This window comes from Drosophila subpulchrella, chromosome 2R (genome assembly GCF_014743375.2).
Source record: "Drosophila subpulchrella strain 33 F10 #4 breed RU33 chromosome 2R, RU_Dsub_v1.1 Primary Assembly, whole genome shotgun sequence".
In the NCBI taxonomy this organism is placed as follows: Eukaryota; Metazoa; Arthropoda; class Insecta; order Diptera; family Drosophilidae; genus Drosophila; species Drosophila subpulchrella.
This window is the reverse complement of record NC_050611.1, coordinates 21,299,423-21,317,230: the sequence shown is the minus strand read 5'-3', so window position 1 is coordinate 21,317,230 and position 17,808 is coordinate 21,299,423. Positions and strand designations below refer to the sequence as shown.

The 17,808-nt window shown below is 42.4% G+C and overlaps 1 protein-coding gene across 43 annotated transcripts in view; it reads right to left on the bottom strand.

Moving 5' to 3' along the window:
• LOC119549356 (protein muscleblind) overlaps nt 1–17,808 on the bottom strand; it is a 183,194-nt gene that overhangs the window by 90,278 nt on the left and 75,108 nt on the right. For 29 of the 43 annotated variants that reach the window (XR_005219407.1, XR_005219409.1, XR_005219410.1 and 26 more), the window contains one exon: nt 17,249–17,281. The exons of the other annotated variants lie outside the window; for them this stretch is intronic. Coding sequence is in view for 23 of the 29 variants with exons in the window: in XM_037857347.1 (XP_037713275.1) it covers nt 17,249–17,281 (33 nt within the window). In the remaining 6 variants the exon portion in view is untranslated. The remainder of the gene's footprint in view (nt 1–17,248; nt 17,282–17,808) is intronic. 43 annotated transcript variants of the gene reach the window in all.

Here is a 17,808-nt window from a genome sequence, read left to right as displayed (position 1 = left end):
TCCAAAATGAAACGGGGAAGGACTCGTGGTGGCTGTGCTTTTGTCGGCCTTTGCCGTGAAAAACAATAAATATTAAAATAAAATTCGTTTGGTCTCAGTCTGAGTTCGAGAGGAAACCAGGATCCGTTTGGTAAATGCTTAAAGCACCCTGACAGTAATTTGAACATGTAATTTGAATGTTTCCAGCGACATTTCGCCAACTAAGCGATTGATTCTGTATGCTTTGCCAGGGGGGAATATTCATTTTCCAGCGTTGGTTCATTAGTATTCGTAACGTTTGGCAAAAGTCATTAATTACTGTGTTTATACGAGGCCAGGAGGGCTTTTTACGAAATGCTGTCAGAAATTGCTTCACAGACACCATCTAATTTATTTTATTTACAGGGAATGCAGAGAGAGTACTTAAGGATAGCTACATGAAAAGGAACGAAACACCTTTTAGAATATGGAGACTGACAAATGTGAAACCGATTAACTTGTGTTATTTGTATACCACAATAAACTACATAATAGTTATCGAGGCTCCATGTTTCGCTCCATTGAAATTTAAGGCTCAATTTCATGGCGTAGGTTTACAAATTGCATAAGCCAAATGCCGTCTATTCAATTCAAAAGGTAGAGATTTCACGCAGCCAGACGCAGAGGATAGCACTCAAGTTGTCCTTGCAACGGCGACCGGAGACGAGAGATGCTGTTTATAATTTTATCAACTTGTATAAATATGACAAATCGCTTTATGACTTCTCACGCAGCAGGAGAGCCAAGTCGCAAGGAAAGGCAATGCGAAGGGATATGGCCAAGGAAAGGGAGTAAGGGAGCTTCAGTGGGTGAAATGGCATCCGACTGGTGCCTTTCAGATACCAAAAAAGGAGGAAAAACACCGACTCAGCAGCTCCAGGCATTCGAGGCAGACAGGACCCAAAAACAAAAAGTAGCAAGGAAAATTCTATACGTATGCTTATGCTGAAATAATCAAGAAAAATGCTTTGCACTAAATCAGCAGAGGGCGAGCTGGGAAAAGCAGCCAAAGGTTGCCCAGGAAATGAAACCACAGGCAGCTGACGAGGATGACAATGTCCGCCCCCTGATTTCCCACAGTGTATGGGCAGGGCTGTGTGTGTTTGTGTTTGTGCAAAGTTATGTTCTGCGGTCGGACACGGGGCGTATGCGCAATCTTCAGCGTGCAGCTTATGCGCTTTTCCGCCTCACGCGCCTTTCCGACAGCTGCACCACTCCCGATGCTATCGAAGTGCCAGTGTTTTCCTTTTCCCCGGCTTTTCTTCTCGTTTCTCCTCCGGCCCTGCTGTCTTTGTCCTTCCCTCTCCTCATTTGCATAATTATGTTTCTTTTTCGGTCTTGTGTTCGAGTGTGGGTTTCTTTTTTCCATCGCGACTCGTTAAATTGAGCGTTAAATTCGCTGCCTCAATATTTGTGGCCAACTTAATTAGTGTGGCCAGGGAACAATAACGGTTAAATTGTTTACAGAGGTTCAGGCCAGAAATGCTGAAATGGATATCTCAAAAGAAAGCTGAAGAGAAGTAAATGAATAATCAGGGACGAATATCTTGGTTAAGAAGCAATCCTAATTGGATTACCGATTAAGGTCATCCAATGTTTGAAGACAATGGTATCATTTCATTCTTATAGAGATGGGAACCCTACCTTATCTGCTATACTCTTCTGAACTATTTAGGAATTCGGTTTTTTTTTTGATATATTTATCAAACCATTTTCTACTGTTTAATCTTCATATAGTCCCCCTTTATAACTCTACATAATTTAAGTAGAAACGTCTTTCTTATCATCCCTCTTTTATTTAAAACCTTTAAATTTATTTATTGTACTCTGTTGCCAAAAGTTTAAAACTTAAGGTACAGGGAGGAATCGGCCATAGTTGCTAAGACTTTCGGCCGGACTAAATTGTATTTACAGGTTTACTTAATAACTAGAATTTTACATATGGGTGGGAAGAGAAGGAGATTAACAATTTAAATGAGTTGAAGTAGGTTAGCTGATTTGAGAAAGTTAAGAATTTGCTGGATATTTTCATATGAAGGGTTAATTAAGAGATCAGATAGTTTTATATTTGAGTTACTAGGTCTATGTGTTTGAAGTGCGGTGCAGTCGTTGAGGATATGTGAGATCGATATGGCGTCTGTGGTGCAGAATCGGCATTGGCTGTTTATTGGCTTTAAATTTTCCGTATTATCCCCAGGCAATCCCCAATTTCCAGGACTTCTTTGCCACGCTCTGCTCACTCAATTATCGGCGAACATAATGTGGACATCCCCACTGTGACATCCTACCTGATGGGATGCTTACCTTGCCAAATGGCATCGCCCTTAGCCCCCAGCTTTTGTGTCTCTAAAACTCCGGAGTCGAAGGACCCCGACGTGGTATGCGACATAATTTTGTCACTAATCCGGGCAATAAGATTGTTTAATTTTGCGCTAAACTTAACGCTTTCTTTGCCCGCCTTTCTTTCTTAGCCTGCCAGGCGGCTGCCAGCTTTTCCTGTTCTCCCCGAGTTTTCCGCACACACCAGCACCCCCGTGTATTCCTCTGTCGTGGTTTGTTTTTGTTTGGCATTCCCCAGGACGTAGAGCCCCAGGACCCCGGTCCGTACTCCCGCCTCCGATTCACAAAGCTATGCAAATTGAGGCACGGCACACCTGCGGAGGTGGATGGCGTCGGCTGGCGGAGAAATGAAACGAACGAAATGGAGTCGAGGTCCCTTTCTCCTCCTCTTCGTCCCGTTGTGGGTCTCATGTGCATTGGCATACATTACCTCTAGTAAATGTTACAATCTAGAGCCACTCCCCCACTTCCTGGCCATTGTGAATGCTTTATTCACGCGTCAGGATCCATGTCCTCCGTGTGTGCGGTGTGTGCCTGCCTCATTTCGTTTGATTTCGTGCCTGTCCCGGGCTTTGCAGTATTTCCTCCTCATTTCTTTCCTCCGTTCTTATATAGATTGTATTCTCTGCTTCCGCCCGCCTTGTGTGTGTGTGTGATAATAAATTTGCCCTGGTCTAAGGCTCAAAGGGGAAAAGGCTGGGAGTCTGGGGCTCCTTTCTCCGTTTGCCTTTTCGCCGCTGTGGCTCCTTCTTCGTCCTTCCGCTTTTTAAGGTATTTTTATGCAGACAAAACTCGAGTGTATGCAAATATTTGAGTTTTAAGTGTGTTTGCCATCCCCACACACACCGGGCACACACACATGCACATATGGCAATGAAGTGAGGGCAGCAAAATTAAAAACCGACTCAAATGATGCATAAAATCAATTGGGAAAGGACACTCCTGAATACCCTTTTAGGTTAGAATCATTTATGGTCATATGACACTTGCTTAAGTTTGGAGCAACTTACTGGATTTATTCTACAAGTATCATGGCAACCCCTAGAATATCAGTACATAAATTCGGAAATTTTACTGAGTAGACCCTTTTCTACTAGGTTGCAATAATTTAAAAAGACTACGTATGTATTATACGGCTATAAATTTGAGTACTTAGTATAAAAACTATGTACATCGTTACAAACCAAATTATTAGAAAATGTATATTTTTATTCTCTTAGCTTACAAGATATTCTGATTCTAAACTATAATAGCCCCTTTAAGAGCATAGAGCATTCAAGGATCCCTTTACGGGTACAGCCTTGGCCATATGTTTAATTCCCCAACCAACGCCCGCACTCAACTAGCTAACCCCCTTTTCTCCAGCCCCATCTCACATTCCCAAAGTCGCCTCTTCGCATTTGTTCATTTTGCTTCAATAAATGTGAAAATTATTAAATTAAGTGAGTGCCTTCCTCAGGACGGGCTTTCAACATATGCCATGCCCATTGTGGGCCCTGCTCCTCCTCGCCTTCTGGGAAACGAAAGTGGTTTTATGTTTATAAGCAAATAAATTACTGTGTAAATAGGTTAAGTTCCCACTCCCTCCCCTCGTTCCTTGGAAAATGCCTGCCCGGGGCCCACGAAACAACAATTTCCTCCCAGCTGGGAATGTGTGTGTGCATACATCCTTGTGTCTTTCGGGATTTGTTCCTGCGCCCTGCTCCATCTAATTCCTTTTTGTCGGGCATTCCCCCGAACGTCGTGGCATTTAATGTGACAATTAAATTTCATTTTAAATAAAATATCTGAATATTATTTAGGTCTGTGCTGGCATCCTTGAGGTCCTTGGGGCGAATGTGAGTGTGAATAGGGGAAATCTCGGTTCCAAGATCAAAATTATTTGATTGGGTGAAGAAGGTTAAGTAAATTTATATTTCAATGTGAGAGCTGAGGAAAAGGAATGTTCTTTGGGGAAATGAGGGAAAATCACTAGAGAGGGGATAGAAATACGTTGCTTAAAAGTTCGTTTCTGTAAGGTTAATAGATTCCCCAGTAATAAATACCTCACTCTCGATTTAATTAATTTTCCATCACCATTAATCCCCAATCTAGGTGGCATTTCTTTGAACTTAAACCGACACCGTCGAGTTCACGGCTCACGACAAGAGTTCCCTTAAGTTTCCCCCTCAATAAACACATTTCTAATCATGCCCCATCGAGGCAGGGCCACATAAATTGTCGCTATATCTCCTTGCCACCAGAGCTCGGATCTCCTGACACTTTCGGTGGCAGAAACCGTCGTGCCACCGGCAAAATGATAAATTCGCCTGGCGTGTGTGAGCGCAATGAGAAATTATCAAATAAAACTGCTGAAATAATTACAAAGAGCGAAGGCAAGAAGAGAAATTGTGGCCAGAGTTGTCCGAAATGAAAGGAAAGTAATTAAAAAGTGCGAATGAACGAAATAAAAAGCGGGAAAAGCGGGAAAGCGGGAAAGGCGGCGGGGAAGCGAAAATTAAAACGAAACGAGGCGAGGCAGCAGCTGAAATTCGTTGACGCTTTCCATTAAGCTTAAGGGAGCTGCTCACTGTCAGCGAAAGGATTAAAGTCGAAAATAATGATGATAATAATAATAATAATAATTATGAGTGAGAGACAGATTGTCCCGAGTTGTCGGGGAGGAGAAGGGGCGTCAATTCATCAGAGGCACTTGAAGACACTTTAAGTTCGTCGCCGAGGCAGCTTCATAAACATAACTCATACGCAGGGTAGGCCGCAAACGCTTTCATCGTCCTGGAAAACCACCCCCCCCCCCCTCTCCCGAAAACACTCGAGGCTGTCTAAGGATGTGTGTGTGTGCTTCTCGAGTGGCAGGTAAACAAACACAAGACGGAGACAGGAAAACCCAGAAAGGAAAGGCGAAGGAAGGCAAAAGAGGTCGAGCCTGAGAGGTAAGGACGCATTTCCCCACATAAGACTCTTGAAACTATTATAAATGTTGACAATAATGGCTTTTTAAGCCTATTTTCCAGCACTCCGGAAGTCACCCGCTCACCCATTCCCACACACCTGTGACAATAACTGTCATTTAAATGAATTCATTATAATAAGTCAAGTTGATAGATGGCACACGTTACCCAACCTGAGAGCAGGAAATCGTTTTGTTAGCACACACCCCTGTGGATATATCAAACATTATGATTAGTGGAAAATGGGAAAAGTGTAAAAATGGATTGGAAACTCACATTGCCGGCAGCTTGTTTTTAATTGGGCGCACAAAGCTTACAAGCGTATTAACATGGACAGTCGCAAATCGCAAGTCGCCAATTGCAAATCTGCAATCGATTTGCGGAGCGATCGAGGAAGAGGAATCACCAAGAGTTAATCCACCAGCAGAAACCCCAAGCATATGCAAATCATGTTTGACAGCATCGAATGGCACACACTCACACTCGCAGAAAGGAAGAAAAAACCCAATGAAAATGCCAGGCAAAAGAAAAACACACAGACAAGCAAAGATGAAAACCCGAGTGGGGCAATCTATGATACATGACTTTGTGCAGAGATTATAATGCCCGCTGATTGTTTAATCGCTTGGAAAGTGATGGAAAAGTTGGCCATAAGTCCCCAGCCCCGGAAAATGGGGAACAGGGAGTGGGGAGAAGGGGCAGAAGGCATTCGAGTGTGCCAATGATGGCAGCAAGTTAATATTTCCATATGCCACCGAGCGATAATGTGATTAAGGTTGCCTGCAGGCCCAAAGCGATAACCATAACCCGTGAGTGCGAGCCGAGTTATCGGCAGAAGTGGCAACAAAGTTGGTTTTATTCGAAGGACTATATTGATTCAATGAGGTAATGAGAGAGTCAGCTGCGGATTACCAACAAGAAGTTGAGTAATATATGCAAATATGGAGTATGATACTTGAGAACAGACAATAAGGGATATAATATTTATTTTATCGATATTCTCGATAGTATTTTCAATGTTTCTTCTAATGATTGGATTTCGACTACCATTGAAACTTTTTAGGGTAATTATGACTCATTATATCATCTGCCAAAACTCTATTTCAAATGGCTTATAAATAAAGATCGATATTATTTCGATATTTACGATAGCAAGATTTTGTTTATGTAATCGATTTTCAATAGAATTTTGTTAGACTTTTTTTTTTTGATTATGACTGATTATATCATGAACTTTTATTTAAATGGTAAGTTAAGTAAGCTTCAATGGTTACCCATCACCCATTATAATGTCACAATTGAATTTCTAAGAGATTTAATCAGTGATTTAATTTTCCTGACATTAAAGTTACCTTAAAAGCCTTCCCAGCCAGTCCAAGAACAATCGCATGCCACAACTTTGAATAGTCGCTAATCCGACCGAATCCAATAATGTTTATCCAGTCTCATGGCAGCCAGCTAATAGTGGGGCTCTCAAAGGCCAACCGCCATGAATGGCTTGTTGATGCAACACTCGAGCAATCAATAAGCCAGCTCTTCGAGTAGCAACTCCTCTCGAGAACAACACAATGCCCGGGCTAATGCCTTTTTTCCCGGCCCGGAAAACCCTGAGTGATATAAATATGCGACCATTTTCAAATCGAGGACAACGTGGCGCCAGATAGATGGGGTTTTTCGGGGGCGGATGCGACGGATAGTTATAAACAGTAAAAACGTCTAAAACGTTTGCCAATCCAAGGGATAAAAATCTCTCTGGCCCGGCGTATTTCTTTTCAGTCAGCGCAGAGACAACAAACAAACGACAGTAAATCATTCTCAGCTGCGAATGGCGAATGGGATTGTATTGTGGGTGGTGGCGACTAGTTCCATTTAGATTTTTATTGTTGTCGCCATTTTTGCGACGGAACGGGTGGGCGGGGGCTTTCGCCTACTTTGTGCTGTGCGGCAGTAAACATACCGAAATGCTTTTTGAATTGTAATTTTTTTCTATCTGCAATCCTCGGGGCTCTCGGACTTTGCTCCTGATTCCGATTCTGGTGCTGATTCTGATTCTGATTCAGATTCTGCCGATGACGTTTGTCGATGAGCTCTCGCTCTTCTTCAGTCTCTGATAAGCGTGATTGAATTGATTTTCTATTTTCCCCTCAGAGGACGAGGGCGGCCTTTGTTGCTGCCACTGCTGTTGCGCCACTTTGCTGATGGATATCAATTGAAATGCTTAAACAGGCGCTTTGCGCATTTTCAATTTCTACTCGCACACCAAAAGATATATGTACAAAAATGTATGTGGCTGTAGAAAGATATTTGTTGATTTTGGCCAGGCAACTTAAATTGTGCTGTCACTTTCGAGGGTCGGAGGAGAGGAGGGGTTGCCAAGCCACGGCTTTCGATATTGATTTCGCGTGCGAACGCATGTGTTTGAAAGCCCAGGCAAAATGACGGAAGTAATCCATTGATTGCCGGACTATTTTCAGGGGAAAATAAGGAAATTTGCTTCCGGGGCTTGGGGATTTTTTATAATGATATCTATTACGGTTCAATAAGGCAAACAAAAATATTTTTGAATAGCAATCATTGTCATTTGGTTTAAAAAAGGTATTAAATTGCATTTGCTTACTTTTAAAATACTTTTAAAATCAAGTAATTTTATACCTGATATTTTAAACAAATAAGTTCTTAACTCCCGTTTAAGTGTTTTATTTCGCAGTAAACAAAAACTACTAAATAATATTTTAAAATCCCAGGTAAGCCACAATATGCCGAAAACCTAATGCATTCAAATGAAGTAATTCCCAAAAGCAATCTCACATACACCAAAGGTATTTAAAATATGAGAGGTGCTGGTGTTCATGCTTAAAGTAATTTAATTTAATCTCTCGCACCAGTATTTCGATCAACTCCCTGGGCAACCTTTAGTTTTATTCATTGAAAATATTTCATTTCCTTTGCCAAACACAAATTCCGATGAACTCCCAACTCCACCTCCGTTCTTTATCTATCTCATAATATGCAAATTCGATGTGTAAGCGACAGTACGAGAATTCCTGGCCGTCATTGTTCAGTTTTTAGAGACTGATAGGAGATATCGGGGGTGTTTGGGGGCAGAGGCCGAACACAATTCAAACATTTATCGATTCCATTGTTGATTAGCATTTTCCACTCCGCATCGAAAGGCGCTTCTCCCTCGCTTCATTTGATTTTCATCGGGAGTGGAGAGCAAACAAAGCAAGAAATGCCAAAGGCACGGGTTCCCGAATCGTTTGTCAACCTCTAGAACCCAGAGCTCAGAGCCCGGAACCCGAACCCAGAACCTAGAATATGATAAGCACCTGCCCTTGGCCAGTCCCAATTGGTTTGGGTTTTGGTCTAGTCTCTGACTGCCCTGGCACCTCCGTAATTTGATGACCCTGTGCGCCATCCCAAAACTATTAAGTAAATTGAATATCTTTCTATTTTTGGCATTCCTTTTTCTATTTTCTATGCTTTTTTTCGCCCTCTCTGCTCAACCAAAAATAGAATTCGAAGTCTCGGTCTCGACTTGAGTTCTAAATTACACTAATGGACACCGAAATGTAACCGAGCAAACTTTTCAGATGAACTGCAAAATCTGCACTGGTGAGTGAGCCGAAATGCAGATGGAAAACGGAGAGACGGATCCCATGTAGTCATCATCATCATCATCAAATGACCAAGGGAACGGGCTTCTGGGGTTTCCTAAATAGCTGCGCTTCAAGTGTTTGCCGCAAAATGTGTGCACAGGCAAACTTTTGACCATAAATTATGGCATTTATTCAAAAGGCAAACGCTCCGGAAGTCCAAAGGGAGTATTATCCTTTCGCCAAACCCTCTGCACTACTGTGGATTTTCATTTATTAGCCCCGCGCCCGAAAGCCCAGAAAACTTGCAGTCCCAATTGACAGTCAGTCTCGAAATCTGACCAGCCGTAGAGAGAAATTGGATTTCTCGTTAGGCACTGACCCTACACTGAGGGGAAAGTCTGCATACTTAGAAATGAATAAAGAAATAAATTTGAAAAGAAATAAATATTGTGCTCTGCTAGATTATATTTCATTCCTTTAATAACCTGTAATATACAACCTGTAATATATAACCTGTATTACTTTTAACCTTAATTCAATTATGGGTTAACACAACAAATTTGTAACCAGTCAAGGATCGCGTAAAAATAAATGTTCAATAGAGGTATGTATGACCATGTTGGCTTAATGATTGATATCCTCATTATTTTTTCTTTGTATGTAGGAAATGGAGTAGCAGTTCTCGACCCAAAGCGCCAGCTGTCATGTAAAGCTCATTTAACAATGGCAGCCGAGGCGGTTCCACCATCAGAACCTGCCATCCCGTCCCCATCCCCATCCCCATTTCATCCCGGAGCATAAAAAGCGCAAGTTGCTCCATGGCGCGTGCAACTCGAAGGCGCTGCTTGCCGCATGCCGCAGCTTCATTAAAATTGCAGCAGCCACCAGTCAGTGGAGAAAGAAGAAGAAAGCCGAGGGGTGGCCAAAGGGGGCGTGGCACTGGGAGGCGCAGGCGAAGTGCCACCTAGATGGCCTAACGACGTCAGCACACAATGGAGCGCACAATGCGGATGTGTGCGACAAAAACATCGGCAACAACAAAAAATGAAAAGTAAAAATAAAAAAACCGAAACGGCAATAGAACATTCCACAATACACCCAAACGCCAGAAGGCGCAACGAGAGGGGGCGTGGCAGGTCGGGGGCGGCAGAAGGCAGCACGGCTTGGGTCTAAGACGAAGACGATGGCACACAGTGGGGTTAAAAGCAGATTGCTTAGAAACTTAAGAAAGTATAGAAAGCATTTTGAATATGTACTAAATATGAAATCTAACAGCAACTCTGAAAATTGTAAGCACAAGGGGTAAGTAATATTTAATTTTTGAAAAACTTTCAAAATACTCGTATGTAACTACTAAATAATAAATTTTAAAATGTATAAGATATAGTTTCAGTACTTAATGAAATACCATGTCATTTATGTGGTTGCGTGCTGCTGTTGTACGCTGCGCATGTGGCGGTAAAGCTCCTGAATAGAAAACCCACAGAATAGGCTGTTCTGAATCGCCGATTAAAATCAACGATAACTTTACATTACATTCTTTACATTCTTATGGTTTTCTATTATGTGCGTAAGTATATTGATAAGCAATGATTTTAAAAATAAGTTTTTTGCTCCCATAATGTAAACTAAGTTTATTTTCTTGGCCCAATCAAATCCATTTAATTCCAAGAAATATCAAGAACTACAAGACCTTCCACTGAGAATGCATTCCACTGTTTGAAGCTAGCCCAAGATGCCGAGGACCAAAAGCGGCAAGGACAGCGACGACATCTCGCGTGACCTGAATTATTGGTGGCATATTGCCACTCATTGACTTTGCCGCAACGCCCGAGGCAAAAGAAAATGCGCCACTCGGCTGAAAGGAGCTGGGGGAAAGCGGAGAGAGAGGAAGTGAAATTTCCCCCACCCACGGAAAGGATGGGGAAAGGAAAGGATGCGGAATGCAAGGAGTAGCGGTGGGTCCATTGAAGGAACTTTAAGTTTACTGGGCAAACAGTTTGCAGCGACCGGCTTTAATCAATTTCTCTTGAAAAATGCAGCAGCCAAGACAAAAGAACGAGGCTTCCAGGACCAAGGATCCTGCCGCCACCCTGGCAGTGTGGTATTCTGGCATCCTGGCAAGCCTGTCGACAAGGCTGACAATTGTTTGTCGAGTTTGTCAAGCGTGGGACGCGAGATGCAACAGGAGCAGCTCGTGCTGCACTGCACTCCTCCGTCGTTCTTTTGCAATCCTTACAAATGCGACGCTGCTTTGTTTGTTTGTCTCGCTTTATTTCACCACTCGTCGACGACATTGCGGTTTAATAATGTGTAAAGTCAAAGTTATTTGATATACCCAAACAGACGCACAAGCGCCCACTTTCAAGGATGTACAACCGCACGGCATATGGAGGACTCCCGGTCCCCAGTCCTCCGAACCCTCCGCAGTTAGTCATTGCTCGAGTCCCAGGCGATGGCTTTTCTTCTTTAAATTTATTGGGTTTTCTGTCTGCCATTATTTGTTAGGCACTCCCTGCCACCGCCCCTCTCCACACACGTCTCATTCGCTCGCGATTCCGCAAAAATTGAAAATAAATTGAATGACGTTTTTATTGATCTCGATTTTCGTTGGAAACGGTCCCGATTTCTTCTTTTTTCCTGTCCTTAGTTTGACGCTTAGCTGTCGCCTGAGAAAAACAGAGAAAAAATCAGGCAGCCAAGGAGGGGCAGAGAACTTGTGGCTTAAAGCGGGGAAGTCTTCAACGTCAAGTGGGAATTCATTCCCAGCTGAAGAGCAATTATTTACATTTCATTTTAATTGATTTTCTGCCTAACAAGAAGTCCAGCGCTGTCGTTTAAAATTTAATTCACATCAGCAAAATTATATTAACATTTTCCCTTGCCAAGTGACTATATTCTAATTATCACTCAAAGTGACAGCAAATTTGCCATTCCCTTTTCCGCGACTTTCCTGTTAATCCAATTTCAATCGACAACATCAGGGCCTCCCTCATATTTTTCCCACTTTTTCGCCTTAGTCGATAATCCAAGACTCGAGTCACTCAAGAGTTGACGGGCCAACGAGTCACCTGTCTCCGGACTTTGTCCGCCTGATTGACACTCGTATGAATATGTAATCCCCCAATATGTCAGCGAAATGAAATTGCGAGTCCAAAGCGAAAAATATTTATTTGTAAAAGTCACCGATAGGGGGCGCTGTTTGCATGTGCTCGTTCGCTGACTGCATTTAATGGGGAATTTCCCCGGGAAACTTGCGACATTTTTCATCCAATGGATAAGGTGGAAGGGAAAGGAACTCTCCCTACTCGCATTTATATTCATCCCGGCCGGCATTAGTTTTTGTTTGCCTTTTGTCTTAGCCATATGAAAAGAAATTGGCGCCCGAGCAGGGACCTGTTTGTTGGTCAGAACGGGAAAGTTGTTCTTTCGGGGGGTCGGGGCGAGTCTGGCGCCCAAGTGCAATTTGTCAGGCTCGTGACTGGCTCATGGAAATAGTGAGCGAGGAAAATGCTGCGAATTGCTGACTCCGGAATTGGGAATCCGGCAGTGGGAAGGCACCTCGCTCCATCTTGGCTCGCTTCATTTGTTGGCTTAAGTAACTTAACAACTTTACGCTTGCAACTCGCGTACGCGACTCCTTCGGCGACGTCCTCTTGTTTATATTGATAATGTGCCATTTATTTTATTTAAGGCATGAGCTGGCTGCCTCCCTGGCTCCCGGGCTCCCTGGCTCTCTAGCTCGATCTGCAGTCACGTTCTGGGCTTCCCAAGGAGCAGGCAACGGCGACAGGACGAATGAATTGTGTAGGTTTCAGCAACTGCGAAATGGCACACTCGCACACTCGCACACATGTGAGTGTGTGGCTATGTGCAAGGACATGCCACAACTTGCTGTTGCATAATGCATTAAGTGCTGGTGGGCGAAATATCCTGGGTGGCAGCGGGAGTTGCTCTGCTGAGTTATTGACTTGAAGTTTGTTGCGGAATTTCCAAGTGCAACGTGTGTAAGGCATAACAAATTAGGCGCGCCTGGCAGCAGAATGTTGCAGCATCCCAAAAGGGGGGTGTGGGTAGGGGGCATAATGGCAGGTGAGGGGACAACAGACTGCACTCGAAACTGATTTCGGCGATGCCTTAAGGCAATGGGGGACTTATGCAGTCTTATGGGGTTTAAAGTGGCACAAAATGTTGACAATGTGATGGAGATACCTAAGAAACGTTTAAAGATCTCCGTTAGTAAGAAGATTTTTGAGCAGCGTCTTCAAAATAGAGTCCCTGCTCGAATCCAATCGAATATAAATCGAAATAAAATATTCTGAAAACAAAAGACGTTGGCGGAATGACAAAGATATCTTTCAAATCTTTAAAGATTGTCATTCGTAAATAAACATTGGAGCAGCGACTTAAAATCGATAATAGGCTCAAATCAAAGTCTCTGTTTGGGCGCCACTTTCAAAAAGCCATTGATGCCCATTCAAAAGTTTTTTTCCATGTATCGAAATCTGAGTAGCAAAACAGGTTTGACACTATTGATAATCGCTATAAATACACACTGACAAATTCTCTGGCATTCATTCAAACTTCTCACCAATTACCAGAAAAAATCCCATTTTTGGTCATTCGCAATTTCAATTGATTCAATGACAACCGCAAAGTTTTCGCTCTTTTCCTCTACATTTCCATTTCTTTCTTTCCTACTTCACCATTAATTTTGAGCAACTATTGATGATTCTTCTCCTCTTTCGCTTCCTCTCATAGCTGTGCGCTCTATTTCCCAATTTCTGGGAACTTTTATTTAAATTGGATTTGCTTTTTTGGTTTATTTTGTACATTAAGTTGCTCTTGCCATTCATTTCTTCTGCCCGGCTGCTTATTATTATTATCGATTTCAATGCTGCCCGGCAATTTCTCGTGGCAAATTGGAGGAGCGCAGGCGGTGGCAAAAAACATAGATAATGGAATTAAAAATAATTGGATGACATTGAATATGTGGGTGAGCGAGCAGAATCAGAGTTATTTTTTGTTTAACGTCTGCCAGTTCCTGTTGTCTTTAAAATTTAATTACCAAAGTATTTCCGAGGCGGCCCGAGGCAAACCGGAAATTCAAGCGTCAACTACAAAATTGGAATAAACAACAGAAAAGCCCCTGAGGAAGGACGAGGAGCGAAGATGTCAAAGTGGCCGGCATTGTTCTCCAGCCATCTATCTCTCTCCTTTCTGGGCGGAAGAGTTGCCATTTTCATTTTCATTTTCCTTTGCGGGGCGCCATTTTCTTTCATTCTTTTCGACCATAATTTGCATGGCATGGGAGCTTGACTTTTGTCGGCCCGCCCCTCGAAAGGAAGGGGCAAGCTGGCGCGAAAAATATGTTGTTGCAGCGGCGGTGGCCGTGTTGGCTGGGAAATATAATAGAAAAATAAGGTGCCACACAATATGGCCGAGAGCTTTACAGTTGGTTAAGTAGCAAAAGCGCGCGAAGCGGCGAAAGGACGCGGTGGCGAAAGGCGCCGGATAAAGTGGCACCACCAGCCCAGAAAAACGCTCGATGAGGAGGAGTCCTCCAGTCCTCCAGACCTGCAGACCTCCATCCTTCCACTTTCCAGCGAGGCCATCGCATGGCGCCCGAGCATGGCGTGAAAATTGTGTTGACAAGAAAATTATAAACCGGAAAATGTTTTATGTTGTGGCGGGCTTTGCGATTTTTCTCATTCTTATTACCTCCTCTCACTTTCACACTGATCACCCATCCCTTTCTTCTGCTCTGGGTCGCTTTCCGAGTGGCTTTTAAAGTTTCATCTGGCCCATTGTGGTCAAATTAAATTGGGGGAAATTACCAATGAAATGATGCCAATTTGCTGAAAGGGTCAGAGGTCACTAAGCGAGAATGAAACGCTTGGCTGAGCTAAAAGGCATTCAAGTTTGCGTAGAATGTTTTGTAAATATCTAATGGTGAGTGGGAAAACGAAAGACTTGGAGAAACTAAGGGGAATATTATTCTAGTCTTTGCTATGTTATATAAAGAATGTTTAAAAAAATACTTTTTCTAAAATAAATTTCTATTTAAATTTGAGGTAACTAAATTTAAAAATCCAGAAATACATTTCTTACTTACATTTATAAATTTAAATTTAAAAAAATATTTTCTTTTAGAAAATCATAAAATCTAAGACTGGATAAGCCCTCTAAGCCCGACATTGACCCAGTTTTCATTTATTATTCCGCCTAAACTATTTCTTTCTATGGAACTGGCATTTAAAAGTCTACAGCGCAATAAATTAGTGTCGCGGCAATGGGAAAAAGTTTAAACACTGCCGTGGAACACGTGTATACATGGACACACAATCAGGGGAGTCGTACATAGGCCTTTCGTCCTCGAACTGGCGGCCTTATATATGTAGATATATATTATGTGCTGGTTACTTGCCACGTTTAAGTTCGTTAAACATTTAAGCCCAGCTCGTTTTGTGTGTCAAGCATACGAGTGTGTACGTGTATGAAAGCCCGGTGGGGACAAAAAGAGGTGAAAATGAGTGCAAACACACTCGCCTACAATTACAGCACTCAAAAGGGGCGAAGAACAACTGGGCAAGGAAAATGGGAAAGTGGAAAAGTGGAAAAATGCGGCGGAGGAGGCTGTGGGAAAAACGCTCGGCGAACGAAATTGCTCGGCAACTTTACTGCATAGTTAATTAATAGGATAACACAATTAATTTGTGGGCAATGAATGTCTGAGCTTTATTTGCCCGCCCAGCTGGGCAAAAACTACAAGTGCCCAAGGGTCACTGGGCGTGTGTGTCCTTTCCGTTTCCATTTCCACATCCCTTCCCGCCCCCAACTTGCAGCTGCTACTTGCCACTTGTACTTGCCACACAGATGATGGTGTGGATTCTGCAGTCAGAACTCGCTTATCACGCAGCTGTGGTTTCGGATAATTGCCAAAAGGCTTATGAGATTTCCAAGGCACGGCCAGAAACTAACCGAGAGGCACCCGACTGACCCGGCTCCTAATGATCCATCAAAGATAATTGGAAATGTTTTGGGGTTAGCTCAGATTAATGATGCAAGTCAGACGTTGCTCGGGAACCGGCCCGAGCTATGAATATTTAATAAACATTCAAATTTGACACGGTTGAGATTGAGTCATAAGTGGATTTTAGCTATTGTTGTGGTGCAATCGTATGTGTATGCTTTCTAAACTGAATATCAATTACTTAAACTTTCCATAAGGAACTGGTAGTACTTAGATAGTTATAGCCATATGACACTGGATAAGTTTTAACTAACTGAACGGATTTAACATTTAACGAAGATAAAAAATGTTACCCCAGTAAAAGAAACTAGCAGTAATAGAAAAATTGTATTTTTCTGTTTTAAGCAGTTATTTTCTTCTTTATAAAGTATTCAGATAAATTAAAAACCTATTAAACACATTAAAGTTGTTAAGCAAGAAAATAAAACCAAAAGAGATTTCGAATTTCTCAGGAACAAAGGAAATGTAAGAGTATCCGTAATATGTTCATTAAGGCCCAGAACCTAAAGATAAGTATAGGGAAAAATGGGGGGACCATCCAGTGGCTCAATTAACAACGCCTCTGTAGTAAAAAAAATAAAAGTAGACCCAAGCCAAGGAGCTACTTACAAACATCAGTTTTAACTATTGTTTGCACACTCGACTCAAGAGCGACAAAGTAGAATGGCATGGGGGGTTTCGCTGGGGAAAAGGACGAACTATGCCCAACTTTAAGGACTCGCTTCGGGTTTTGTTGGAATAACAAAGGGACGTTGGCCAAACAGCCTGCCAGCGACGCCTAAAAAGCGGCAACGAAAATTTTCAAAACGTAATTTTTTATGCTGTCACAAATTTTGATGGTGAGTGGCGATGCTAGCCACTATGCCACCGCTCCTGCTGATGATGATGACATTTTGTCAGCATTATATACTATACATAAAATACCCCACTTTATGTTGCCATTCTTTGGCAGTTGTTTGTTTTGTTGCGGGGCAGAAACAAAGAGCTTAATAAAGAAAACACCAAAACGGGCAACTTAATTTTTTCCCGGCCCTCTTGTTCGGCATTGTCCTGAGTTTAAAAAGAAATGCTTTCACCCTTTTTTTGCTCGCCCACCCTGCTAATTTGCCGCGTTGCCTTTTTGCCGAGCAGTAAAAAATCAGGGAAACGGGAAACCTCTTTGCCTTTGATTCTATCTACCCTTGGGCAGGTTGTGTGTGTCAGGTTCAGGTTACGAAATGCAAGACATTAAGGCAGAGATCAATAGAATCGGAGGGGTGTTCTTAAAGCTAAGGTCTTAACTTAATAATTGAATTTTAGAGCTTTACCTTGAAGTTGTCCATGTCTAAGAGTTGCGTGGCCTAAAAATCACTCGAATGGTGACAAACGGTTTTAGTTATTCAGTTGATTTTAGAGAACATTTTATTTGGTTTTTATAGATGACACAGAGAAAAGGCCTCGAAATTTTCACTTAACTTAGTCCAATTATTTGCCTGAGTTTTTCTCTATGTCCTACGGTTTTAAATGGGGTTTGGGGTTTCGATGGGTGGTGGAACTCTCTTATTTGTAAGCCAAGCCAAAGCCTCTACTCGGGACCCAAGACCTAAGCCTCAAGCACACTCACGCACACAATGCTCAAGCTCAGCTCGGCGCTTCAGCTGCGTTTATTTAATATGTTTTATTGGTAGGCACTTAGAGAGACAGCCACTAAATATAGTGTGTATAAGATATATATAGAAGCACAGAGATACCAAAACGAAAATGGAGTTTATAAAGCACAAAAGCACAAACAACAAAAGCGAGACAAGATCAGTTTTCGTTGAGGCCCTAGACGGGGGTTCGGTATTGGATCATATCATATAGTATTTTGGTGGGATGAGAAATCATA